This window comes from Coturnix japonica, chromosome 11, assembly GCF_001577835.2.
Source record: "Coturnix japonica isolate 7356 chromosome 11, Coturnix japonica 2.1, whole genome shotgun sequence".
Taxonomy (NCBI): Eukaryota; Metazoa; Chordata; class Aves; order Galliformes; family Phasianidae; genus Coturnix; species Coturnix japonica.
The window spans coordinates 4315422-4343347 of NC_029526.1; the positions used below are offsets into that span (position 1 = coordinate 4315422).

The following is a 27926-nucleotide window of genomic DNA, read 5'->3' on the forward strand; positions in this document are numbered from 1 at the left end:
TGATCAGTATGATGAATCTCACAAACGTTAGGCCGCCTTTTGGGCATAACAGCACCTTTCTGAAATCCTGGATTGTGTGCTAAGCAGAGCCCTTCTGTGGTCTGAATGGCCCAGTGATTTGAATTTAAGACTTCTTCACTAAGGGGCTTTTTTCCTTCTTAGATTACATCTATTTCATCTTCGTTCTAAGGTCCTTGGTATGAAATGTTTTTAGAAGGATATACACGCACTTGGAAAAGTTACACTGTGAGAATTAAATTTATGTTTAAAAATTTGTTATGGCTTTCATTGATTCACTTTCCCATTTCTAGTAAGCTATGACTATTAGGATCAATGTTGTTTCTCTAAGTAAAATAGAATATAATTGACTATCTGTGTTTTATGTTTACACAGATGTCCTAGATTTATTCTGCTAGATGAGGAAAGAAGATCCAATTCTTGTAACTACTACTATTTCATAAATACAAGTATATAAATACAAGGTTCAAATGCACTATAATACTAATTTCACTGAGCCCTTTTGCTTGAACAAGGAATAAAAATATCATTAAGTGTTAGCACTTGCATTAAAGCATGAGCCTAACTTTGCAATTACTGTATTACAATGGATTTAATTATAGTGTTTTTATATTAACACGACTGTAGATTTCTCGCTAGCATTTTGGGCATGAGTACTGTTAAGCTAGAAGCCCATTTTATTCCTGTAAATAATGCCTTAAGAGTGTAATCCTAGAGCACATTCAGGCTAAGAAGCTTCACATTTGCTTTATGTTTTCTGTCTCTATGTCATGATTACCACGACCCATTTTAAAGCACCTTAAATATTTATTGAAATAATATTTCAAGTGTTAATTACAGTGGTAATGAAAACAGCCAAATGCCACATATCAAGAATGAGTGTTTATCCGTATTGTTAATGTGATATGTTAGATTTCATTAAGCAGTAATGGGGTAGCAAATGAGTCACAAATTACAGTTGCATCTGTTACTAGACCACATTAGTGCCAAAATAACTGCAAATGCAGCCATAGGGTTATGTTCATTAGCCAACCACTTCTTGTGGCCAATCCATCCTTTGTGTTTGTGGACTGAGGGATCTACAGGGAGAAAAAAATCACACCTTTTGTGATAAGGCAGAATCAAACATCCAGGCCCAGCTTTTGCGTCCAGAATTAAGTTGCAGCCTTGCGCTCGCATCTCAGCAGGCTGACGATACTGCAGACCGCAGCAGTCTGGGACCTCATCATTTCTGGTGCGAGACCAATAATGACAGCTGACAGGTTCTATATGCAAGCAAAGGTTTTTCTTGTGTTTCGGTTTCCATCTTCTCTCAGGCGGTTATTAATTTATATCATCATTAACAGTTTGAAGGATGACAATTTGCGGCAGTTAATGAGATCTTTCACTGAACATATCATTTTTAAATTAACTGGCATTAAGTCACTCTTTCAAACAATGTAAATAATACATAGAACAATTTCCCCCCTCTCATCTAGAATCCTGAACTAATACAAACAAACAAATCCCAGAGCAGCGTTGCATGTCCAGAACAAGACAGAGTGCCTATTTTAGGATTGCCAACTGCCCAGTTTGATCAAGACATTCCTGATTTGGGTCCATTTAAAATGGCCTAATTTCAAGCACTGGATTTCTATTATTAAGTAGCAGTGGACCTGAAATAATATATGAAAGTTCATTTAACTCGCAAGAAATTTGAATAAGCATAGCTCATTTGTTTCCCACATAAAAGTCAGCAGTGTTGAAGGCAGATACAGGCTCTGCTTGAATAAAGATCGTCTACGACGCACACACGTGCACGTGTACGAACATGCACAGACACTGAAGATAACTGGCAGTAAATGTTTTGCTAAAGGCATCTTAACAGGTGTTTGGTTTGCAACAAACCGACTGTTTAAACAAAGCTGGCTGGCTTTACAAAGCTGCAGTAATCACCCGCGCTGTTCAGTACATTGCTCTCTTCCAAATTACAAAACTGGTGCGTAGGATACATTGCACTTATGGGATGGAGAATAAATAAGGACCAGAATTGTTATATTTCATGTTTATGAAGAAGGTAAAAAGGTGACAAAAGATGTGGCATGGTCAGTTCTGAGTTAATGTTGTGTGTGTGCTACAAAATTGTGGGTATTTTATGAAGCATGAGAACAATATAAGCTGTTTGTGCTATTTCACTAACATATCAATAAAGTGGCAATTTGTTATACAGCCAAATCCAGTGTAGCTGATACTCAGACTAACAACAAAGACAGATGTTGCTAATTAAGCACACATTAAAAAACTGTTAATACTGATACTCTATTAAAGCCATACGATAATTAGACTTAAATCCTTAATCAGAATGATCCACAAACCCCTTTAGTATATGAAACTTTTTTTTTTTTTTTTAAATATTGAATAGAATTTGCATTTGAGTGCAAAACAAGACTTGGAATGACTGGTTAAATATGGCTGCTGAGAACAGAGTGCTCTAATGTGGTTTGCTTTGTCCTGTCCTTTTCTAGCAGACGTTCCACACGCCGAGCCTGGGGGATGAGGAGTTTGAAATCCCACCTATCACACCCCCGCCCGAGTCAGACCCTGCACTGGGGATGGCAGACATCCTGCTGCCCTTTCAGGGCCTTGGTGACCAGCTGCCAGCCCAAGGAAATGAATTTACACCCCAGTTTCCCCCTCAGAGCTTGGATCTCCCCTCCATTACTATATCCCGAAATCTCATGGAGCAAGATGGCGTCATCCACAGCAATGGATTGCACATGGTAGGTTCAGTTCTGCATTTCAATTGCAAAACCTTGTCTGTCAAAGCATAATATATTAGTATTAGTTTTAATTGACCTTTCCGAAGATATGTGTGATTTCTTTCTTTTGTGGTCCATCCAAGCGTTTGCGGATGTTCTGCATTCTGTGCAGGCAGATTCTGTATGAATGATGACACATGTTGTCAGTGTTGCACAGCAAACAATGATATGCTATTATTCAGTTCCCTAAGGCAGTTGGCAAATGTTTAAAGGTTCACTATTGGTGGATTCAAGAAGATGAACATGGTTGTTAATGTACAGCACAATGCTATACCATGTGTAAACAGATCTCTTGTAAAAAAGCACTCAGGCTTTATCAACATAGAATTTTAATTTTGGGAACAGACTTGGAAGCCCATATCCATTGACATTGTGAAGCTCTTTGCTGTTAGTTTTCAAGAATTTTTTATACAGTTAATAATTAGCATAATGTGTTGAAAAACCATTGTGTTGGCCAGAATGTACTACAGTATGAGAAGGAATTACTTCTCTACATTTCAGGTGTAGGACCCTTACTTGACAGCCTGCAGGATATTCTGAAAGCACACCGTTGAGAGCAGCTTAGAAAGGGAGCCAGACACAGTATGCCACCAGTAATATCTATGTATATTTCCCTATTTTCTGTATACTCCACGGGCTAGGTAGTTATAAATGGAAATTTATTTTCTTACAACTCCTGTAGGGATGCATTACCTGAATTGCACTCAGAAATACAGAGCTATGAATAGACTTTTTTCTGCCCAGTGCTCCTGTTGATCAGAGACTATGGGCAGGCTGAGCTGGTTTCTATGTTCCTAGACTGTTCTGGAGCCCTCCAGAAAGGGGCAGAATGGTCTTGCCTAGGGTATGGATAAGAGATGAGTCTGCTTGGCTGATTTGAGTGATCAGTTCTGGTCATTAGAACAATAAAAAGTGAAAATGTATCAAGTCTTCTCCAGAATCTATCCATACTCTATGGTTGTGACCATAGAGGAAGGTTCCATTGGTACATTCCCCTTTTGGCTTTTGATGGTCTCCCTGCATGGGTTTCTTAAGCTTTGAGCAGTAACACTCTTACTCCCTGGGATGAGACAGAGCTATGAGTCAGTTTATCATATTTAGCATTTTAAACTCAGTGTTTAGAGTTCAAATATGTTTCTGTGTTGCATATTAATGCCAGGGTGAATGATTAGCTTGAACAGATATTTTACATCAACTGTAGTTATTCTGATCAGTTGTTTCATAGACCTTTTCCTAAACCTGGTGAAGTGAAAATACAGATTTGCTGCTGGACCATAATAAGGGTCATTGTGTTGTCATGTTATAATTTCTTGTAAATCTTTCTTACTTTGTATTATTCTGGTGACTGACAATTAGTCAAAGCATTAAAAATTATCACACAGCAAATTTATCAGGAATTCTTCAGGCTTCTAACTTCAGTGATGATTTTAATGTTTCCTTTGAGGTAATGAAGAGTAGCTAGCACTAATACAGAAAGAAGCTCAAGCTGCTCACTATTTAGGAAACAAAGAATCAAGTACAGTAAGTCTGCAGACACAAAGCAGGGACTGGCTGAAGCAGGTCATAAAGGAATTGATACTTTTCGGATCTCTTTATGCATGAACATGGACCTGCTGGGTGATTTGTTGAGTGCCAAAAACAAAATAAATAAATAAATAAAAGCTTAGAGTCAAGCATGTTATGCCTGGAAAGTGAGGCAATGGAGTGTGTGTAGACTGGATCCAAAGAAATTTGCTTGGGAATATGTAATAAATGCCATAAGGTAGATCAGTCTTGTGTTACGTGCACATGTCCCTTCAGTGTTATCAAGTGGTGGTTTGCAACCTGACCTAGAGTGGCCTTGTTGCTTTGCGTGCTTCCACTGAATGCCATTCTTCCATGAGTAAAGGTTTACATTGCTTCCAATGGTAAGGATTTGTTCCCACACTGGTCAAAGAGAAGACCTAGGGGAGCTCCTGCTGCTGTGTACCATAATCTGGTGATATTTTCTAGGGTGACTGCCATTTTGAAGCTGTGTTCTGGGACTTGTCTGAAGTTTTGTCACATAGAGCTGATGAAGAACTGTGGGATTTGATACAGAGGAGCAATGTGGGTAGGGTCGTGTGTCAGGCACTTCCCGACAATTGCTTGATTTGTGTGATACCATGAGATGGAGTGACCCCCACCACTGCATTGTAGTCAGTAATCTTTTTTCTCCTCTGCCCGTAAATGCTGGGTAAAATCAGGAAATATAAAAATACCGTCAGAGTCCTTGTGTAGTTTTCCTCTGAACTCCCGTAATGCTTCTCAGTACTTAGATTTTCCAGCCATTGATCTATATTTCAAAAATAGAAAATGAAAACTGTGTATCATATTTAATGTGAAAAATGTGCACTTTATTAAACTGGTAAATATTTATTAATAATATTAGAATTCATCTTTAAATTAGACATTTCATGAATTACCTTGCCTTGGAGCTATAAAAACTTTATTACAGCAATAAAAAAAAAATGTAAAGGAGGCATTCTGACTATGAAATTTCATTTCATGGTCAATTGAATTTACTATATCTGAAAGAACTAAGGATGGGGCTGTAAAATAATTATGATGTTCGTATACACTTGCAGAACAATGTTCTTATCCAGCGATACTAGGATAGTCTTATTTAAAGGCTGTATTAATAATGTATTGCTAATCACTAAAGCTTCTTTAGCTGAATGCAAACTTGAATTATTTTAATGCAACTGCGCTGAGTTTATTGGTTATCTTGCAAAGCATTAGAGAGCTTTACTGTAAGCAATATTTAATTTAGATAAATGTAGTTATACCCTGTTGAGAAGTCCAGTAGAAGAATTTCACCTTCAAGAAATGTCATGAGATTTTAAATCACAAATGTTGAAAAACTAAAATGCGCTCGGACAGAATTATGATTAATACTGTGTGTCTTTGGCTTTTTGCTATGTACTACCTGACATGTTCACCTATAAACTTGAATGCAGAATCACCAGAGGCATGGTTAAAAATAGGTTATGTCAAGGTTTTCCTATGTCTCCCTTAGGGTATGGAGTTGGCTAGCTACTTCATAATACTTCTGCAAGTATCTCACATATTTCCCATAGGAAAGCAGACAAAAGGAAAAAAAAAAAAAAACATAAAGAAATAATTCTCTTTATCATATTTTTGTGCAGTATTATATTGAAAAATTCATTCAGGGTGCAAGGCAGATATTTGTTCACAGAAAAAAAAATGTGGCTTAGCAGTTATTAAAAGCTTGTATTGATGCGTTAGCAATTGCTCATACTGTTAAGAGCAAGGAAGTTCTGATACACAGGAGCTGATTTATAGTAAGGAAAGAGTGACATTTTGTCATAATGCTGATTAACTTCATTATTATTGGCAGCAAACACAAAACATTTATCTCACTTAGTGGCATTTTCCTACATTTAGAAAGAGGAAAAAAAGCAACAAAAAAGGAAGGTAAAATGAAGGCAGTGGGGATTAAATTTCGTATTTTAAAAGCATACAAATAAAATCCCTGTACTCCAAAATGAGTCACTGAAAAACAAAGCGCTGAAGTACATCTGACTCCAAAGAACACACGGATTTTTGTGATGCAAATATTATCCCTATAAATACTTGAATAGAGAGTAGAAATAAAAAGCAATATCCTCATCAAAAATCAACCCCCGGTATTTTATATTAATGCTCTGTTTTCTCTTGAGCTGACCATGAAAAAAAATAAATAAAATACTTTAATCTGCAAACTGTGGCAATTCTATAAAACTACAACTTGTACTCCTGAGGGTTCCTTTTTTTAACACCTCTCTATAATCTGCCCAGCCTGCTGAGTAGCATTGACATCAGTAGTACATCAATTTCAGAAAGTGGATTATTTTTACTAGACAGCTATTGTGACATATTGGGTCAGTCATAAATGAAAGATATTCATGCAAGCATGCAATACTTGTAATGAAGTCTCACTCTGACCTTCTGTATGATTGATTCTGTAATTTAGTTTTCTCAGGCAGTGCCTGAAATGAAATGAAATCATGTTGAACAAGTTTTGAATACCCACAGTGCACCAGGAGAAGAAAAATCTGCAGCCCCAGAGGCTTGAGAGAGAGCAGCTGAACGATTTATCTCCATGCTATTATAGCCTTTGCCAGCATTCAACATTTCTTTTTTTTTTTTCTTTTTCTTTTTTCTTTCTTTCTTTTTTTTTTTTTTTTTTTTTTTTTTTTTTTTTCTTATTTGGCTTAAGTACTTAATTCTGCAGGTAGCTGTAAATGGGAAAATAAAATGCTGTTCAGATTTAAAATGACAGGACAGGAGTATGTGCAGGGGACTGATAAAATATCTTGAATAGAACTGACCTTTCATGTAGCTGAAAGTTACTGGGGGATTCATCCTCATAATTACCATATAGATTATTTTTATTTCTTTCCTGCAATGAAACATTTCAGAGAGCAGTAGTGCTGATTGAATGAAAATTGAACTTGTTAACATTCTTTTCAGCTTAGCCTGTTGTACATAACAGAAGGTTAGCTTTGATGAATTTCAAAATTCTCTTTCTGATATCTAAGAAACAGACAGTAAAATAATTGTCTCTTTTCAGTCTGATTTTTCTCTTTTATTCATAAAAGTACAGATGTTACAAAAACAGACCGATAACTTTACGTATTTTACTCCCTCCATTATTTATGCTGCCAGATAAAATGTTCCTATTTGATGAAGATTTGAGGCTGTTTATATTTTATAATTCTTGCAATGCTTTAAGAGCATTCAGGATTCTGCACAGTTGAAAGTAATTCATGGTGGAATAAGCTCATCGTTAATTACATTCCAACTCAGAAGTGGCACTGAGGACGTGATGGTGGCTATTGTTTTTATTTTAAATAGTCTTTTTAAATAAACAGCTCCATGATGTGGCTGTAAAGCTCACTGTTGCAAGTGTTAGCTCAATGAGAACTGCATACAGCAGAAATACTATCAGTGTTTCAAAATACTGATGCCTTTTATGTCAAGGTCCAAATCTGAATTTATTCCCTAATTACTAATTTAACTTTTCAATGAACAGTTCAACAGAATATGGTGAGAATAAAAGCTAAAGGAGATACTTTAGAATTGGCACAAAACAGCTATTTCTCTACCCACCTGCCTACCTCTAATTTATGTTTAATTTCCCTTTACGGAGAAAGTACTTTGTAAATCTCTCTTTTTGTATTCCATCTATAATCCCATATTTAAAGAGTATTGAGTAGGTTTTCAATTAATAATACAGTGTTATAACAACATTGTTTAATGTGTTGCTGATAAAGGAATTGTTTCATGGGTCATTAGTGTGTTTAACTCCTGGAACAGACTATTAAACAAGCCCTTGTTATTGTTATGAACATGTTTATTGTCATCTTTAATACAAAACATACAACTAATTTTGAAAGGTTAAAAATCATTTATAGGAATAGCAGCTATTCTTACTAGAAAGAGGGGTTATCTTCTGAGTATTATCTGTATTTTTCCTTTGAAAAAGGGTGGACTACTAGACTCAGGTTTCATATCAGCAGTGATAATCTAGTTTGTATTGGACGTTCCCATCATAAATGGCAGCTGTTACCATCACTGTTGTTAATAATTTGCAGTAACAGGAAAAAAATAATCTCAAAACTAAGAAAACACAACTGAAGTAATGTTCTTACAGTTCTAACTGGTGATGTTTGGTCAAATACAGAACCTTTCAAGTGGTGCCTGATGCTTTGTGAAACTGGACATTTAGAACTCACTTGGGATTTTGCAGCTTGGTCCCTGTTGTCAGGCAGACTCTGGGACAGGCTTGTTTCTACTTCAGACCTGAGCTTTCAAGTCTATTTATTTATTTACTTTTTTATTTGTTTTGTGCATGGTTAAATGTTTTATATCTAATAATGTAGCTGTACGTTTTTAGTTTCAAAGAGTTGTGTGTGTGTGTCCACTTCATATGGCCCCAGGGGAGGATGGGCAGTGGGCTGGCAGCCCTACAGCCTACAGGCAGCATTGGCGTGGCTTCTGTACAGAAACTACTACTTCAATGTGGTATGAAGGCAGCATAGCCTGATGGTATACTGAATAATAGAGTTTTTAATAGTGTGTAGATTCTTATGTCCTCAATGACATTGTAATGCTCAGAGCGGATAATATAGTCACTGCTCTGTGAGACGTGCTCTTCTCTCCTTTCTCATTGATGGTTAGACAATAGGCCATCTGTTAATGAACTGTTATGGTTGGAGAAGGAAACGTATTCTGGCGATCTTTTCAGAAGTTGGTAATTCAGAGCAGAACAGAATCTTTAACTGAATATTTATTCATAGTCCATTGGTCAATGTGAACTATTTTCATGTCCTGTTAGCCACAAGAGAGGACCTGGCCATAGGAGACAGTGGCAGCTATGTGAATAGCATGCATTGCTGGTGCTTGGAGAAAACAGTTATCTTGCAAATAGGTTATTATCTACACAAATATGTGAAGGACTTCCACATGGAGAAAGAATAAATACATGACTACAGGGAAAGAAAGACTGTGACTGTCGTATATTAATAATGTCTACATCAAGATCCATCAACTGCAGAAGATATTGGGAGGTACCATATGAGTATATGGAAGATGCTATGCTCCCCAGGATGCTGTCAGAAACTGGAGCAGAAGCTGAGCCTGTGAAAACTGTAGAAAGTGGACTCAGAAGTCCCGTGGATACAAATGATTGTGGACATCATCTGAAGGTTAAGCCTAGGCATGGCTTTGGTCTATTCTGCCTCCTGCATTTAAAATCCAGTGTGAGTAAGCAGTTATCTCTGCTTTGTCATGTCAACTGGATGAGGCAGATACTGAAGCTGGCAGAAGCTTTGTTTCTCATGCTTGGGTCAGCTGAAAACTGCCTTTGAAATTCCTCCTGTTCTCAGTCCTTAGCACCCTTGGGCAGCTGAACCAATGCTCAGCTTCCACCTCAAATTCTCAAGCTATAGAGAAATACAAAGTATCTGTAGAGTTTTAAATTATTCTGTGTTGCCAGGTAGCTGAAAGAAGTTTGATTCTGGTAATATGAAAGGTAATGAGACCTACTTCTATGATTTGCTTTAAAAGAAAAAACCAAAAAATAAATCCAAAATAAACAGAAATCAACATAATTTGCAGAGACAAAAGCAAAACACCCCGGTACATAGCTACCACTGCTTGCAGCAATTGTTTGACAAACAAATGCCATGTTACACCCAAGTCTGTTCCCCCCCCTGCCAAGTTACACGATTTGTGTTACCTCTGGTAATGTCTGTTGGTTGTCATGCTTTCTTGCAGTCTCTCTCCATGTTGCATGCTGCATAATAAGGACCTTTGAAGTCTGCCTTTGATTTGGGAGCTGAAGCACCTGGAGTTGCAGAGGTTGTAACAAAACTGCTAACAGCACTTATCTGACACTGTGCAGCTTCATTTGAACTATCTGGTGTTTGTTTGCAATGTGTCTTCTCTGTTTGCAAACAGAGCAGATCTAAGCTTGTACTGCTAATTTGGATAGAAGCTTCTCGTGCCAACATACTGATCAGATCAGAGCTCAGATCTATGATCTGAGTTGCATGTATTGAGAGCATGCTGTTGGATCCCTTGTCCAAAAGAAGTGTTTCAGTACAGTTTAAAGCATGGTAGTTTTTTGAGAGAAAATGAATGGCTTATCTCTTTTTAAAAGCATCTGCAAGACAGTGTAAAACTTAAATGGTAAACAAGTTGTGAATTAGAAGATGCTGAAGCATCAGTAGTGGATGTAGTGGCTGGTTCTGGGCTACAGGAAGCCCATGATGGTGTTCATCAGCACGAGCAGAGGAAGTTACAGAGCAGAAAACTCAGTGTTTAGCTGAGGCCAACAAGAGGTCTGGAACCTTCATCCATCTTGAGGATGACAAGAGAAATGTGCTGGGCTTTTCAGACAGGTGCAGTTTGACAGGAAAGTAAATGATTAAGAACAAGGTTCCCATGCCTTTGAGGCTCCAGGCTAGGCTGGTTGGATGACATGCTGGAGCATTTCAGAGAAAACTCTTCTTTCTCTTGGTCTGGTTGTTGGTGCCTGCAGAGGTCCAGAGGCAAGGTTAGCGTGGTGGATCCCTGGACACCCACCACATCCCTGTAGTGCTGCCCAAAGTGTGCTCCTACTGCTGCTCCCCAGATGTTGTCCATAAAAGGAATGAATCAAGCTCGTGACTCTGTTCTCTCATAGTTGGAGCAAACTGTGGCCGTGAGATGGGTCTCTGCAAACCTGATCACAGGTCAGACCTGAAAGAGAAGCTTGGGAGTGGTGCAGAATTAGGGGGTGGTAGATCAGAATGATTCAGAGTACACATGATAAATTAATTTGGAGGTGGTAGCTGATTCTGTCCTATAGCGAGAGGTGAATTTCCAGAAAGATGAATTTCTACAGATATCTGAGGCGGACAAAAGAAAAGGAGATAGTTGCTCAGTTTTGAGGAATAAATCAGTGGACCTCTGTGTTATTCCTTTTTCTTTCTTCATAACCCTTCTCTTGGCTTTGTGCTTTTTCTGTGTGAACGGAAAACAGAAATTTCTGATGTACTGGGACTAGGGAAGCACAGAGGCTGGGAGATTGCTTACTCTTTCTTCATGTCTTTCAGGCAGCAGAATGTGCATAATCCTTCTGTCACCAACCAATCTTTTAGATCCATCTGCAGACATTTTTTTTTTTTTTTCTGAACTGACATGTACTGATTGTTGTTGTGGCTTTTATTTGGGAATTAAATTAGGTAAGGTTTACTTTACTAGAGAGGCATGGAGGAAAACATGGAAGTTTTCTCAATGCTAGAGAAAAGAATCTGCTGCTTGTAGAGGATCTCCTGATAACTGTGGTTTGACAGATCATTACCGATTGCAGCAGCTGAGAGGAGAGGTAGGATGTTTCTTCAGCGGTGGCAGTACCAAGTGCAGCTATTTTATATTCTATTAAGTAAGGATTTAATCTCTGACAGAGAAAAGCATTCTGTTAGTTTGATTTGTTTTGATTGGCAGTGAATTCCAATCTTCTAAAAATTTAGATTAATGGATTCTTTTATCTCTATTTTACTTGCGGAGGAAAAGAGTATTGAGGATTTCTTCTAGAGATATGCTGACTTGCCCATAAGTAACAGGAGTAATTTACAGACAGGGACAACTGAGGATTCCACTCTTCATATTGCAGTGCATTTGCTTCAACTTGAATTTATCCTTTAAAATATTACATCAGCTTATGTTACACTGACAGTGACAAATTCCTGAGGCAAAAGAATACATAATGTTTTAAGTTAAATACCAAAACCAGGGCACAGTGAGCATAAACATGTTAGCTTTTGCATAGTTCTTTTTGTCGGCAGATTTACTGCAGTCTTAACAACATCCCTTAACAAAATGGTTCAAACATTAGTATAGGGTCAGATCCTAGGCTTGTGTCTTCTTGTAGGTACTTCCATGGGCTTAGTCCTGATGCAGCTAGAAAAAAATCTTAGTGGAGGTGTGGCTTGTTTACATGATTGAATATTGTAGGCTTTGATTTTAATCTTCAGTATTACTCAAAATGTTCTAATATTGTCTGCAATTGATACTCAAATTGCCAGGTGGAAGTTAGGATATCTCTAGGGGTCATGGCTGGCTACTATTTGTTTATCAAAATAAGCACTAGCTGTATTACCTACTGAGTGCCTAATGACTTTATATCAGAAGAATGATCTTTTATTGCCATAATTTACCCTAGTACTCAATGGTATGTATCTCTTTGGCTGGATTGTTGCAAAACACCTGTAATAGTGTACACAGTATAAATTAAAATGTTGGAGTTGGTACATTATTTTTTAAATCTCATTATTCTATTTGCTTTCCATTGGCTGCTGGGCAACTGATTTCTATCAAACTTTGAACACTTAGTACTTCTATCAATCAAAATAAAATAGGCTATGTACTTGGCATATGCCATGTGACCTATCCGTGGGTATGACTTCTAAAAATGACTAAATAGGACTTCTTTTGGAATGACTATCTAAATAAATGGGAGTGGTTTTGAGTAGGGTAGATGGATATCCTCATGCCTTTGGTAATGTTTTCTACACATTAAATGCTGCAAGTCTTCACTATGGCTGCTGTTGGATCTATGCAGGAGTGAATGAAAAGGCTGATATACCTACGTACAGTCTCACTCATAGAATGACAGCAGAGATCTGAAATTGTCATTGGAGTCTCAAAAGTAATTTCTCTTCTGTGTTCCTTTTCACCAATTATGTCCTTGTTTTGTTGTTAAGCTGACTAAACTAGGGGCTGAGTATTGCCTGGCTTTGTGTGAAAACCACCAAGTTTTGCCCGACTTCAGTTCAAACCAGCAAAACAGATCAAGCTCACTCAACACTTTACTCTGTTCACTCTAGAAGCTCATGAATTTTTTTTTTTAAGCACTGATCTGTCATTTCTGCATTATGCTATGAAAATCCTAAATGCATATAATACTTACATATCCCTTCTAGTTAAGCTTATGTAAGAAATGAGCATGTGGTATTCTCTAAAATGTTCACAACATTCTTGGTGGATTATTTTGAATGCACAAGCTTTGCCTTTTCAGTTTTCAATTTTCACGTGGTAATGTAATTAGGGTGTCTCACAGATGCTTTAGTGCAATTGTACTCCCACTCGTACCCCGGTATGTTTTTCGTGTTAAACGTTTCTTTGCTAAACATTTCATGAATAATGAAATGCTGATCCTTTTGCTTCAATACTGGCTGTTGTAATAGAAGAGGAAAATAAGGGTTGAGAAAATTGATGGAAAACTTGTTTACTTGATTATATATTCCTCTTTTGATAGATTTTGCTGACTCAGAGTTTCTAGAAAAATACTATGATCCTCAGTGTTACTATTGACTATCTACCCTGGCTTATTGCTATGCACCAAACCTCTGTACTAACACAAATGACTTGTTCTTCCTTGTCTGAAAGCTCTTTTGTAGGTTTCGGGGGACTAGAGAGGCCCACACCCCCAAACCACAGAATAAAAATGAAATTCCTATTCTTTTCATTGTGATTAAATATACATATATACAATTAACCAAAGAACTTTAATTCAAAATGCAGAAAACAGATTGATAATATTTATAGTATGCACGCAGATGAACATGAGAAGAGATTGGAAATGATATTATTATTTTTTTAATGTATATATAACAGGTTTTACCTGTGTGGTGCTAGGTAGTAATCTACAAAATATTGTTGTTTCTATTTCTAGCCTTTAGTGAAGTTTTTAAGGATAAGAGAAGTAGCTTACAAATTAGGAAAAGAGATAGAAAGGAAAATCAGGAATCAAACAAAAACAAACACAGAAGCCTCAAATTGTCTCAGAAGGGGCAGTTAAGAATTCATGGGCTTGTGTATAAAATTAGATTCTGGGTCAGTACAAGTCAAGAGAATTTAGTTTCAATAAAATCATAGATGCAACCAAAATGATAAGACTTGGAGTAAATCGCTTGTAACCCATCGTCGTATTTTGTTGCTTTGGTGTAAAGGCCAAAAAGGCCAGTTTTGTGTAACAATAGGGAGCAAAGGCCTTTAAGGCAGTGAACAGCACTATGAAAGAGCTGCGTGCAAAATTCTGAACTTAATTGTGATGATCTTGACCTTTGCTTTAACAACACTTTTTTTCTTAATGCAATAAAGCAATGTCTGTAAACTAGAAAGGAATGGGCTAATATGCAGAAAGTGATATCCTTTTAAAAAGACTTTGAATGACTTCCAGATGCCGCTGCCAATATAATTTTGAATCAAAATGACCCTCTAGTTAACGGTAGTAAATTTTCACAGAAAGGTGCCCTGAAGCAAGTGGGTATTTCAGCCAGTAAGTCTGATGTTTTGATCTTTCTGTATCAGTGCTCCATTTTTGGCACAGGCATTCATCTCTGAGGAAATATGCTCCTTTGCTGAAAATATTAAAAGCCTCTAAAGTAGGAATAGTGATGTGGTGTGGATGATGAGCTGTTCTGGCAACATCTTGGCAGGCAGGGGAAAATGAGGATGAGACCCAGTATAGCACCTGGATCATGAACATATACAGTTAACTTCATCTGTACGGGACTCAGGGATGACAATAAGTGGGTGAGGCAGGGCATGCACCTTCACTTATAAGTGCATTGCATCTCTGTGCTGCTACACTGGGCTAGTCTAGGAAGTGTTCAGGAGCACTGAGCCCGCTGCCTCTACTGGGGCAGGAGCAAGAAGAAAGTCACTCTGGACAAACTCAATGGTGGTGAAGGTTTTTGAATACTCCAAATAAGTTCTGAATGCACTGGTTAAGTCACAATGCCTTGTGGAAGTCAGGGGGACCCTATTCTGGACTTCCTATTCTGCAGTATTTCACATTGTACCTGATGCGGATTGCTGTGTGGGTTATTAATAACAAAAGTTTTCAAAATCTATTGCATTTCCCATGGTTCTGACTGTTTGAACAACGGGTATAGATTGGCCAAGCTGCTCAATCAATTTGTGGGCTAATTATTCTCCCCACTTACTGGCTGGTTTAAAAATCTTCTTTTCTGCTTAAATGTGTCTATTGATCTGTGTGTGGTTAAAAATAACAAAACTGAGCTGTTTGTAGTCAGATTCCAGTTGACTTCTACCTTTGGGGTCTGACATTGTTTTGTTTACAACTGTGATAAGTGTTGTGTAGATGGAGGAGATGGCTTAGTTTTAGCCCTCAAGAAACAGCAGAGACAAAAACATGCAAGCACTTGAGTTACTGAGGCATGAAGTACAAGAAAATAAAGTGAGTGATCAGTGCATAGCGTGCTACTTCCACATGTGTTTGATTGTTGGATTAAAGATAAAAATGTATACTTTTGTGTGGTGCTGGCAAAAACGGGTTTTTAGGAGTGATTAGGATTACTTGAACAGTTCTGCAGAGTGCTGCTGTGTCTGCACTTGAGATGTGGCAGGGCAACGTTCTTTGTCTGAAGGGGATTTAGAAGTTATTTTAAAGAGAGTTGTTTTATACCTACTACTGTTACTGGTAACAGCTATGAATAATTGAATGTCAGAGGAAGATGCTTTTTCTCTCTCCGCTCCCTCCCCATTTTGTTTGCTTTCTGCATTTGACAGCAGTTTGTCTCTACTCTGTTGCAATGTTTTCCCTGTGTCATCAGTCAGCCAGTTGTTTATGTGGGTATTTGCACAGCATCAAGAGGAAAAAAAAATACTTAAATATAGGGAAATAAAAATTTTTAGTACCCAAGAAAATCCAGCAAAGGGAGAAGCAAAGTCCTGAGGTAAGTAATGTAACTGTTGCTGCATTTGGTTTATTGATCTGTTGAAAAGAAAGCAAACAAAATGGAAGTTGACAGTGTCAGTTCTGTGAGTCAGTGAAAATGATTTGCTAGCGCTGTATGGCCACTGCTAATGACCACCTAATGTTTCACTCTCTTTTAGGATCAGAGTCACACCCAAGTTTCACAGTACCGCCAAGACCACTCTTTGATTATGAGATCTATTGTCCACATGACGGATGCTGCTCACTCGGGAATTATGACTCCCTCTCAGCTCACCACCATTAACCAGTCCCAGCTAAGTGCACAGCTGGGGCTAAATCTGGGAGGCACCAACTTGCCACACACTTCTCCCTCCCCTCCTGCTAGTAAATCAGCCACTCCTTCCCCCTCCAGCTCAATAAATGAAGAAGATGCAGACGAATCAAATAGAGTAAGTTATTCCATGCATTACAGTGAGTAAGATTTACATGGCTATATACTGTATTTTCATTAATGTTGCAATATTGTCTCAGCTGCCAAGTGATCATACAAAATATGTAAACTTTAATATACAGTGAGCTGTCATTTATTTACTGTTTAGCTTCTGACTTAGGAAGCTTTTGTGATACCTCCATCATGATAGATGTTGAAATATACATATAAAATATACATAACGGTCCATGTATTTTCAGTTGAATACATTCACAGTTCATTTTACATTTTATAGGCCTGGTGAATCTCTTTTCAACTTTGGGATATTATTTTTTATTTTTTTTTTTCATTTTGATATTCTCTGGAGTTATTTAAAATATAGATGCATTTAGACAGAAATAAACTAAACTTGATTCTGTCTGAACGCTTACTTAATTTACAGTTTGCTTTAAATTAACCTGTTATGAAAGGAAAATGTTATAGCACTACATATACAGGGCTAATTCAGATTGCTCGATGAAAGATTTTCTCATTAGCTTAATGGAAATTGTGTATATGGAAAGAAGGTTCCATTCAGGATTCATAGAATATCAAGGTTAAACAGTGAGAATAGAGATGTAGTTAGTGGTGTACTTTTTGAGGTCAGGCTTCTAGGAATGATTCTGAGCCATGCTTAAAGCAGTGATAATAATTTTGGTATTTAGTTCCAGTGGTTCTGATGAGAATGACAGAATAAGTGCTATTTGGTGGGAGAAAGATCCATGCAACACGACTGTCCAAAATGCTGCCTACACAGGAATTTTTATCCATTTATTAGTAATCTGGACTGACGATAATTATTCAGAATTTCTTTGACTTCCATTTCATGTGTATGTGGACTGTTCCTGTTACTACTGTTTCTTAGGCTACTGGAGAAAAAAGAGCTGCCCCAGATTCTGGCAAGAAGCCGAAAACTCCGAAGAAGAAGAAAAAGAAAGATCCCAACGAGCCACAGAAGCCAGTGTCAGCATATGCCCTTTTCTTCAGGGATACACAAGCTGCAATTAAAGGGCAGAACCCCAATGCTACGTTTGGAGAGGTTTCAAAAATAGTGGCATCTATGTGGGACAGTTTAGGAGAAGAACAAAAACAGGTAAAAAATGGATGGAGGGATGTCTCACAAGAAGTAAAATAGTTACTGCTTGTAAAAAATCCTCCTATCTCGGAGCTGAGCACACTGCTTGCTGATGTAGACCTCTCACTCTGCAGAGCTGCATTGATTTTTGAAAAAAATCATATTCAGTGACTGTATTTGTCTTTAAATTTTAAAGGGCGGTTTGTAAAAAGCTGAAGTGATACTGTCCTGGAGTCTTGTTTAAGGCCACCTTTTGATGATTCCCATTTCAAAGCTCTTATTTCTTATTAATCGGAAGTTAGAATAGAAAAGGGGAAGGTACAGCACATTTACCGTTTCCTTTGATCTGCCTTATGAATTTGTTACAAAGCATGTTGATTTCAAACCTTTGAAGCCAATCCTCTGTGCCTCATTACAATGTTGTGTGTGAAATGTTATCTCCAACTCAAAATTGGTACAGAATGATGAGTTTTGTTCTTCCTTGAGGGTTATTCTTTTTGCTATACACATGTAACTCCTACACATAGATTGGAAAAAAATCCTTTGGGGCTCTTTGCCTGTTGATACTCCGTGCAGCTCCCAGTCATACTTAGCAGTCTGACAGATGATGATATCTAGCAGACAATGATCATGATTTAAGGATGAACTTTAAAGGTAGTGCTGATTGGAAATGCAGATTGATTCACTTTTTGTTTAACTGTTCTACTGAAGCTCTGTGAAATTCTCTAATACTGACACTGGGGAAAGTGATTTGTCAAAACTCTGTGAGCCACGTTTTCCTTGGGTTCTGGGTTATTTTTGTTTGTTTGTTTTGGATGCTTTATACTACTTCAGATACTTTTCAGCACCTGAAATACTCAGTGTCAGTAAAATATCATTTCCTAGGAAGATGAAGTGTGTATAACTGGTCTTGTCAAACAGTTGGCTGCTCTAGCAGTTTTTTTTTTCTATATGACAAATGGACTTATGTTGTGGTGACATTCCAGCAAGTGGACCTGAAAGTCTGTGGCCACCTGCAGGAATATTTAAAACTTCAGGAAAGAAAAAGCCCTCATGAAATAAAAGAAATAAAAAGTGTTTTTAACTTGACAATAAGTGAAGTTGGTGAAATTTTGGTCTCTTTTAATAGGTATATAAAAGAAAAACAGAAGCTGCCAAGAAGGAATATCTGAAGCAGTTAGCTGCCTACAGAGCAAGCCTTGTATCCAAGGTAAGCCTGATAATTCTTTCTACATAATGCATGTTAGTTTTTGGCAGTGTTTTTTCATAAATATGTGGGTAGGAGTGTGTTGTAATGCAACACAAAAGTAGAATCCTAAGACTTCTGTAATACAATTCTAGAAGATGTGCTGCTGCTTGAACCCTGTGTGGCCTCTGCAAAGAAATTTCATCTTTTTAATGGCACTGTAATGATTACCAAACAAGAACTTTGTAAACGTGCATCTTCCATTATCTTGGGAAGCAAAATAATGCACTTCACTACAGAAGAAAAATTCAGTCATGAAAAACATGCCGACCTTTTGACATTAACATTTACAAGCTATTTGCAGAATTGTTTTTTGTTTTTGCTGTTGGTTGTTTTGTTTTTTTCCTTTTCCTTGAGTGCTTCTTCCCAAAAGGCAGACTTGTTTTGCATGGGTTTGAAGAGCTGTTATTGTGTGGCAAAGCTTAAGTATTTCTTGCAGGTGAGGGGGAAAAAAAATGCATGTGGTGGCTCTGAATTTGGAGAGTACTTACAAATGGACTAGCTGGCAGTGAGCCATGCTGAGTATTAGAGCGGATCCCTACTTAGTATGAAACTCACGTGAGGAAAACAAAGCTCTGCTCTCAGATTTGAGAATTTACCTTTTTAACTGGTAGCACGAGGCTGGTTTTATATCTGCTGCCTCTGGACACTACAAATGGAAACGTGCTTATGTCCTTCTAATACACGTGCAGAAATCAAGGCAATCATTTCTCTAATAACATTTCATAAAGACCAACTACAAAAATGCCCCTGATCACAGGAAAGCAACAGACAAAACTGATTATATTTACTTCCTGAGAATGTTTATTTGAATGTACAACTACAGAGCATTAGGACATAGCACAGAAAGTTGCTGCATATTTTAATTGATGCTTAGAAGTACAACAACAGAAATTAGATACATGCATTTTTGAAAGCTGGAAGATATCCTTGTGTTGCGAAGCTGTGTTTTTCTGTTGTCTCTAGGACTTAGATAATGTGAGATCATTATCTTTAATATCATGATGCTAAGTTCAATGGCAGCAGCAATTCTAAATTGCTGCTTTGAGGGAATGTGTCTTGTCAGGCCTAAATTCCCTTTTCAAAAACAACAGAGATCATATTTTCTGCTCTCATCTGTGGGACTTGTGTTGCTGAGTGACTTTTGAGAAGACTGTGAGTAGAAATCTCCCGTACCTTAAGATATCCTTGCTGCAGCTTTTTTTGTTGAAGGTTGTTGAGAATAGATTCAGAATAAGCACTTCTGGGGCAAGATTTGATGCATTCTAAGGTCAATGTCTAAAACATGTCAATTTATTGTACTGGATGAGAATTTTTCTCCCCATCACCTTAACAGAATTCTAGGCAACTATATTACGTGTCTTATACAATGCAGATGTGTAAAACTATGCAAGATGATGCCCTAGAAGTGAAGAACTACAATGAGCTCATTTAAAAAGTTGTTTGATAAGTTGTGGTGCTTGTATAATACTTTTATGCCATCAGGACCAATGTAGTAGGATATGCTTCTCCTCAGAACAAGTGGTGTTTCTGATGTTGAACAGGGCACAAGTTAGTTTGTTGTCCAAGAACTGGAATCTAAGTGAGAGCTGGAGGTGCCTTGTACAGAGACAGCCAAAGGTGTAATGTAATGGACCAGTGACCTTTTTCAGACTGCTGATTGATGTTTCCCCATGGAAAACAGAAGATGAAGCAGTCTCTCTGAGTAGCTGTGACTTTTCTTTCCATATAAACAGTAACGAAGCTTTCTTTATTAAGAACACAAAGTAACTTCAATTGATCAGGTCAGACTGAGACAGGGTCCATAACCTTTCTAAATGTATATCAAGCAGCTAGATTTAGGTACTGAAAGAGGATAAATAAGAACAGAGATAGTAAAAGTTTGTATTGGATGAAGAAAATAGGCGACTCAAATGAGATTTTGAACTACGTTTCCTAAATAGACCATTATAATAACTGGACCAATTCCTGGGGCAGGCTTTCCACTGAGCAGCTCATGAGATGTGAGGGGGAAGGAACGGATTTGATGATTTTTTAAGCTCAATATAGGATTATATCTACTTTTACCAATACCTGTTCTTGAATTTCTTTTCCATACACAGGCTGCTGCAGAGTCTGCTGAGGCCCAGACAATTCGTTCTGTGCAGCAAACACTGGCATCTACAAATTTGTCTTCCTCCCTTATTCTGAATACTTCTCTCTCTCAACATGCCACAGTATCAGCATCTCCTCAAACTCTTCAACAGTCCCTCCCCAGAGCAATTGCTCCCAAACCTCTGACCATGAGACTGCCAATGAATCAGATTGTAGCTTCTGTTACCATTGCATCAAACATGCCGACAAACATTGCAGCTCCATTGATAAGCTCTATGGGAACAAACATGGTGGCAACGGCGTCTTCGTCTCAAGTAAGTCCCTCCATGCAAAGCCAGCAGCACCAGATACAGCAGCTCCAGCAGCAACAGATGCAGCAGATGCAACAACAGCAGCTACATCAGCATCAAATGCATCAGCAGATACAACAACAAATGCAACAACAGCATTTTCAGCACCACATGCAACAACATTTGCAGCAGCAGCAGCAGCATCTTCAACAGCAAATTAATCAACAGCAAATGCAACAGCAGCTTCAGCACATACAGCTTCAGCAGATGCAGCAGCAGCAGATGCAGCATATGCAACACCAGTCACAGCCTTCTCCTCAGCAGCACTCGCCAGTAGCCTCTCAGATCACTTCTCCCATCCCTGCCATTGGGAGCCCTCAGCCAGCACCTCAGCAGCACCAGTCACAAATACAATCTCAGACACAGACTCAAGTATTATCACAGGTCAGTATTTTCTGAAGATAAATGATCTCACAGCATCGCTTTGCGTTGATGAAGGGGGTAGGGGTAAACCATATTTGGCTGAAAACTGTAAATTGTTGATGGTAGTTATGCAGGGATGCATAACAGATCAAACGATCCTCTAAAGTGTCTATTAGATAGGCAATAAAGAACTACAATGTAGCTGTGTATCATCTTTTAGCTGACTATAAATCATTTTGTTTAAAAAAGAAAAGGAAAAAAAAATTAAAAAAAAAAAAGAAAAAGCTGTGCTCTCATTCATGTGATGCCTTTTTAATTTATTTAAGCTTTACCTACAATATGTGAATCAAATGGCCTAATAAATACCTGGACCTTATGACTGCAGCATGGCCTTTCAGAGTTACAGATTTCTCCAGAAGTGAATAATGCACTTCAAGGCAGTATGAACTCATGAAGCCCTTAAAGCACAGTTGTAACTACCTGTAAAATGATGATTGGATTTCATACAGTCATACTTGTATGACATGAGTTCGTTGATGGCATTTTTTGTCATGAAATAAAATAGAGTAAGTCACAGATTTTTGCCAAAGCTCTTAAATATCTGTCCTGAATATCTTCAGAAAAGTAAATGCGAATAACTGAACTTCAGTGTTTGATCCATCCTTTCACTCCATTTCTCCCAAGAAACCTACCATAGTTTCTAACAAAATATATATTGACAGTTACCCTATTACGTTAATTCCAATTACAGAACAAATGTGAATATTATATTCTGTGTGGAAGTGATGAGTTTCAGATTTAATACACTGTATTTTTAAAAGGGAAATGCACTTAACTGAGGCTGTTATTACAAAAAGCTAAGATGAAAAATGCAAGAGTTTTTAATACGCTGTAAAACCAGTAGAATATTTAAAGGAAACTCCACGACTGAATAATCAATGTAAATATTTTCTTTAAAAGTTGTAAGTTTTCATATCATGTGTTGTAAAGTTTTCATAAATGAGGCTTTAATGTAAACACTGGTAACATGAATTATTAATTGCTACATTGCTTATTGTGTTTTTATGCTGTTTTATACTTTTTTATGAGTTACGATAGCAGCAATTAAGTTGTTTGTATTTTGCTTATCTAAAATAAATGCTTTTATCTTGCTATAGAATAAACACATTTCAGTAATACCGATGGGCCACAAGTCATTGATAGGAAAAAAAACAAAACAGAAATGTTTCCTTGCAGAACCACTTTCTCTACCACTTTATTCCACTCTCTGGACTTGATTCTATCAACCATGCTGTGTAAATAGGTACTGGTCTGTGCAGTCAGATCTGGTGTCCGTAAGTGCATGCAACTCCGCAGAGCAGACCATGGCTTTGAGGTGAGAGAGCAAGTGTTGGAGCGATGATGGCACAGAGCTTTCGTCCCACCCTGTGTTGTGTCTGTCGGTGGGAATAGGGTAAGAAACCTGTCTCAGCCACTCAGGGATAAAAATAAGCACAGATTGGGATTTTCCTCATGTCCTTGTGTTTTTGCTGTAAGCCCAACCACTTCTCCAGGACTGCGAGACTGTGAGCCTCTGGCTTGTCCCAGGCTCTGGCTGGTGCTGAATGATGCAGGCAGGGAGCAGTGGGTGGAGAGGGAGCTGTTTTACTGGAAATATTTGGAAACATTTACATCCAATGTGTTGGCAAGATATTAGTGCTCTTTCTACATTTCTACTCTTGATGGAGGACAAAAACCCTTCCTTTCTTCTTTCCCATCCCTTCCTGCTATTGCTGTGTGCTGGGTGCAGCCTGACCACTATCCCCAGTTGTCTTGCATGATTAATTACAGCATCTGTCCTGTCAGGAGCTATAATGAAGAGGTCTTGATAAAAATTGCAAATTACCACTGGCAACAATCTTAAACTGCTTATGATAAAATGAAAATTAAAAACAGCAAGTGTCAAACACGAACAGAATCCTAATCCTGTTTCAGGCCGTGTCCATGGCTACCGACCAGACCCCAACCAAAATAATGGGATATAGATCCCCCAAAAGTTGCAGCCAGACTTGAGGGAAAAGGTACTGTGCTGTGCAAGTTTATTAATAATGAATTCAGCTTTCAATATTTCACAGTCCTCAGGTACTCTGCTTATTATCTACAAATATTGAACAGCAAGAGATTCCAATTAGAAATTTATAGATTTCTTGGAGCAGAAAAAATCATGTATAAATTGAAGCTTTTTGTAATAGGTGTTATTTGACGGCTACCCATGCTCGTAATAGCCTTCGTATGATATCTAATCGTGTCTGGGAGGGAGGGGGCTTATTTCAGGCACAAGGAAGCCTGTGTGCATTGGAAATGGCGCAGCAGAGGCTGGTTGTGAAAGATGGTTTTGTGTCAGTTTTAACCAATGTTACATAACAAAGAGGACCATTTTATAGTCTTTTTGAAACCTTTAGACAACTGCCTTCAGAAATAATTGCTAAACTGCATGTGACAGTAATTGTGTATTAGTTCTGTAATTGTCATTTTGAAGACCTATGAAGTATCGTTGGGAAAAATGTCACTAGTGATAAGAGTTAATTACAACTGAAGTCTGTTTTCAACTATTTGTGGTAAGAAGCAGGTGTTATTATACTCATTAAATGATTTCATAAATCCTGGGTTTTATCACATTTGATTAAGAGCTGCTGAACTGCTGATGGTCAATTCCAGGAAAAAAAAAAAAAAAGAAAAAAAAACACACAAAAAAAGAAGTTTTAATTGCCACAGCTAAAAAAAAATTCATCATCAAGCAGGACTGAACAGTTTAAATATCAGAATTTCAATCATGGAAAACTGGAGCATCCCCCTGCTTGCTACAGAATTATATTTCCCATTACCCACAATAGCATATTGCAGAACATCTTGTGTTTCAAACTGTGCAAGTTGGAGTTAGTATTCTCTACATCTAAGTGAATAACTTTGCTATCATAGGTCGCAAATAAAACTGTTAACTTAAATCACTTACTATGAAATTTATACAGGAAAAAAAATGCCATATCCATGATTTCAGTGTCATACGTGTTTTAAAGACTGTTTTCTTCGTATTGTTTACAAGTACTTAACTGCTCCCTTCTTTTCCCAAGGTTTCAGATGCTTTATCACCCCAGTTAACCACATTCTACTTTCACATTAACCCAGGTTGACACATGATGAAAGAACATAAGGAGGTTTAATTTTTAGCTGACACAGGGTCATTGGTTTCTAACTTGAAGAACAAAGGCTTTAAATACCTCTATGCAACATAATCTCAATTTTATATTGTCACCTGACCATTGTGGTTTGCGGGACAGATGGATTAAATATCTCGAGTTTAACCAGTAGTCTTGCACTGTCTCTTTTCAATGGGGATTGGACATTTGAATGGCTCCTTTTCCATTTCTCACTTCATGGAGTATTTTTTAGCACTGGACTTCATTCTAACCTTTCCCTCCCCCCTTTGTTTGGCTTTTGTTTTGCAACAGCTGTTATTATCGTTTTTGGTCAGCTGTGATTGCTGGAGGCAAAATAGGACCAGATGGTGTTTTGCTATGCATGAATGGAGAGTTAGAGGAGTTTAGATTGAATAGGCCAAGTTTGAATGGTGTCTATGCACCACCTGCCCTCTTCAGCAGCAGCACACACATCATAGGAGCATGATCTGTCTCAGACCTACTAGAATTGGATGGGAATGGAGAGAGCCTTGTTGGATTTTCTCCATATTTATTGATCTTCCATGCACTAACAGCATAATGCAGTACACAGTCAATTTGAGTTAATTGGATATGACACAGCATGTACATGTAATCTATCACTGTAGTCTCTTGGTACGCTTTAGGTTTTGCTGCCACAGAACATGCAGTATTAGCCTGCATTAGTAGGCTAAGTGGATGGAAGTAAAGCAGGATCGTCGTGCAGCTTGATTTAACAAAACGGACTGGAGTTCTAAAGCAATGCCCTTAAAACTGCCAGAAATAGAGTGAAATACAAATGTTTCTGATTTGATAGAGCAGACTGAGTATTTTGGCACAGAAAAACAAACAACAAACAAAACACCTAATTTCCATACTTTTCTCAGAGGTTTGCCAATGAAATTTAAGTGAGCAGTTCCCTAAGAAGTTAGTAGCAGCCTTGTTAGAGATGACTCAGTGCAGCTCTGAAAGGGCTGTGTGTGTGTGCAGGAATCTATTCCAGAGCAGGAGGGATATTAGATTAAGCAAATTCTGATTACCAGCCCTTAAAACACAGACATTAAAATGAGGTATTCCAATTGCTTTTGGAGCAGCAAAGGGCTTCTTCAGTGCCCAAATTGGCCATCAAAGTGCAGCTTAAATGCCACAGAAATTTAGGGTGTGTTTTATCCTCCATGAAGGCTGTCTGAGAGGCGTCCAGTGTGTGAGAGCTGTAGCTGAATGCTAGGGAATAAAATACATATGTGCTTGTACAAATAACTCTCTGGAACTGTCACAGCCATTGGGTGTTTCAGGCCGACCTCTGCCCACGTTGGCAGGAGCTGCTCACGCGCTGCCTTTGTCTGCAGTGTCAGGTAGCCAAGTGAGTTACTTTATTATGAAAATTGCATTCAGCTGAAAAAATGCTAAATGTTTTCAAGTGCCTGTGGGAAAAGCTAGGTTTGTATTAAAGGATTTGGTTCTTAAAGTCACCGAGAAGCTAATGCTTCTCAGGTGCATCTGAGGGAGAGTATTTTTGATTATAATACTAAAATCTTTCAGAAGAGAATGTGTGGCTTTGAATGAGCTGTTCTGACACCTCAATAGGCTACGCTGGAGATTTATAATGTACTGTTTACCTCTGCTAAAAAGTAGAAGTGGTATTTGAAATCTCATTTTTGTCCAAGTTCTCAGCGTTAACATCTTCCACTCCTACTCAAACTGAAGTAGTGCAGAGTTTTGTTAATAGGTTTGAAATGAAATTCGTTTTAATCTTTTAGGTAAAAAAGAAATTAAAAAAAAAATAAAATGTTGAACTGGAGAGAGTATTTGATGTAGTGTGGTACTTAAATGGGCAGTTCCTACAGATACCTGGTATTTTGTTTCCCTTCTCTAATATCTGCACTGATACAGATATCTTTGGTCTGTTATTTTTTCCAAAGTGAAGTCGTTACATTAATTTAACTCTGCTGCTCTAATTGAAAAAGAAAGGCTTTGATCCAGCAAATCACTTAAAATGAGTGGATAATTCAAGTATACAGGTAGTAATTTCATTAAAGTGACTGCTCAGATGCTTACAGTTGTATAGTTGCTCAAGTGCTTTCATAGATCGGGAGTCTAATTGCAAAAATATTGCATTTGATTTCCAAACAATTCCAAGTAGCAATAATTAGAACCTAAAAGTAAATAGCTGGGCTTACTTTTTTCACATTTTGTTTTATTAAATTCTATTTGGAACAAGTTACAGGGATGATTTTCAAGTACAGGTATCTAACCTTTCTGCTGGTTCTGCAACTGTACATCATTATAGATGTGTATGGAATTAACCACCTGACTGGGAATTTGCATACTCAGTCATTTAGAGGTGTTTTTACTGTGCACAGGTCTAAAAATCTACACCTGGATCAGCAGTCACAGTTCTTAAGTGGATACCTTGACTAAATGTTTGCATTTACAAAACAGAAATAAATGCAGACAGAGTATCATTAAATTTACTGGCAATATTTGTGAAACTTAAAGGCTGTTGTTACTTCAGACTGCTTCATTTTTAATGCTAGGTCCTGCAGTGTACTAATGACAAACATACACATTGCATTAACACTAAGTAAAGAAATAATAAATCCCTTGTGTTGTACTTCTCTTGCTGCTGCTTATAGATGTTTAATTCTGGAATTGCTCTTCTATGAATCACGAGACTCGACCACACGGCATGGATGTTTAAAAATTGATAAGTAGTTGTTTCATTGCTTAATTTCTTTCTTGCTCCTCCTGAATATTCAATGTCTGAAAATCAAAGGTTACTTCTGAAAATTCTGCCTTGCCAGCTGTTCATCGGGGGATTCTGTGCTGCACCATTGAACGAATGTGTGCATATACGTGTAAATTGACCATAACGAGCAGCTCATGAATGTGTTCCAGACTCAGTTTTACTACTGTGGGGTATTTTCAAACATTCTCATAGCACTCTCCCCTGTTGGCCCTTCCTCATCACTCTGCTCTTCCAATGTCAGGAGCAGCCTGTGCTTGCTGCCCACACCAGCTCCTGTCCCTGCTCCCACCTCTCACCAGCCATGTACGGCACCTC

General features: G+C 37.9%; 1 protein-coding gene across 2 annotated transcripts in view; it reads left to right on the forward strand.

The window, feature by feature from the left end:
* TOX3 (TOX high mobility group box family member 3) overlaps positions 1-27476 on the forward strand; it is a 74989-nt gene extending 47513 nt beyond the window's left edge. Inside the window, exons 3-7 of one of the 2 annotated variants that reach the window (XM_015873900.2) lie at positions 2523-2777; positions 16251-16520; positions 17406-17633; positions 18745-18825; positions 20964-27476. In XM_015873900.2, the coding sequence (XP_015729386.1) occupies positions 2523-2777; positions 16251-16520; positions 17406-17633; positions 18745-18825; positions 20964-21704 (1575 nt within the window). In that variant the 3' untranslated portion in view covers positions 21705-27476. The remainder of the gene's footprint in view (positions 1-2522; positions 2778-16250; positions 16521-17405; positions 17634-18744; positions 18826-20963) is intronic. The other variant, XM_015873902.2, reaches the window with a different exon arrangement.
* The last annotated feature ends 450 nt before the right edge of the window (positions 27477-27926 follow it).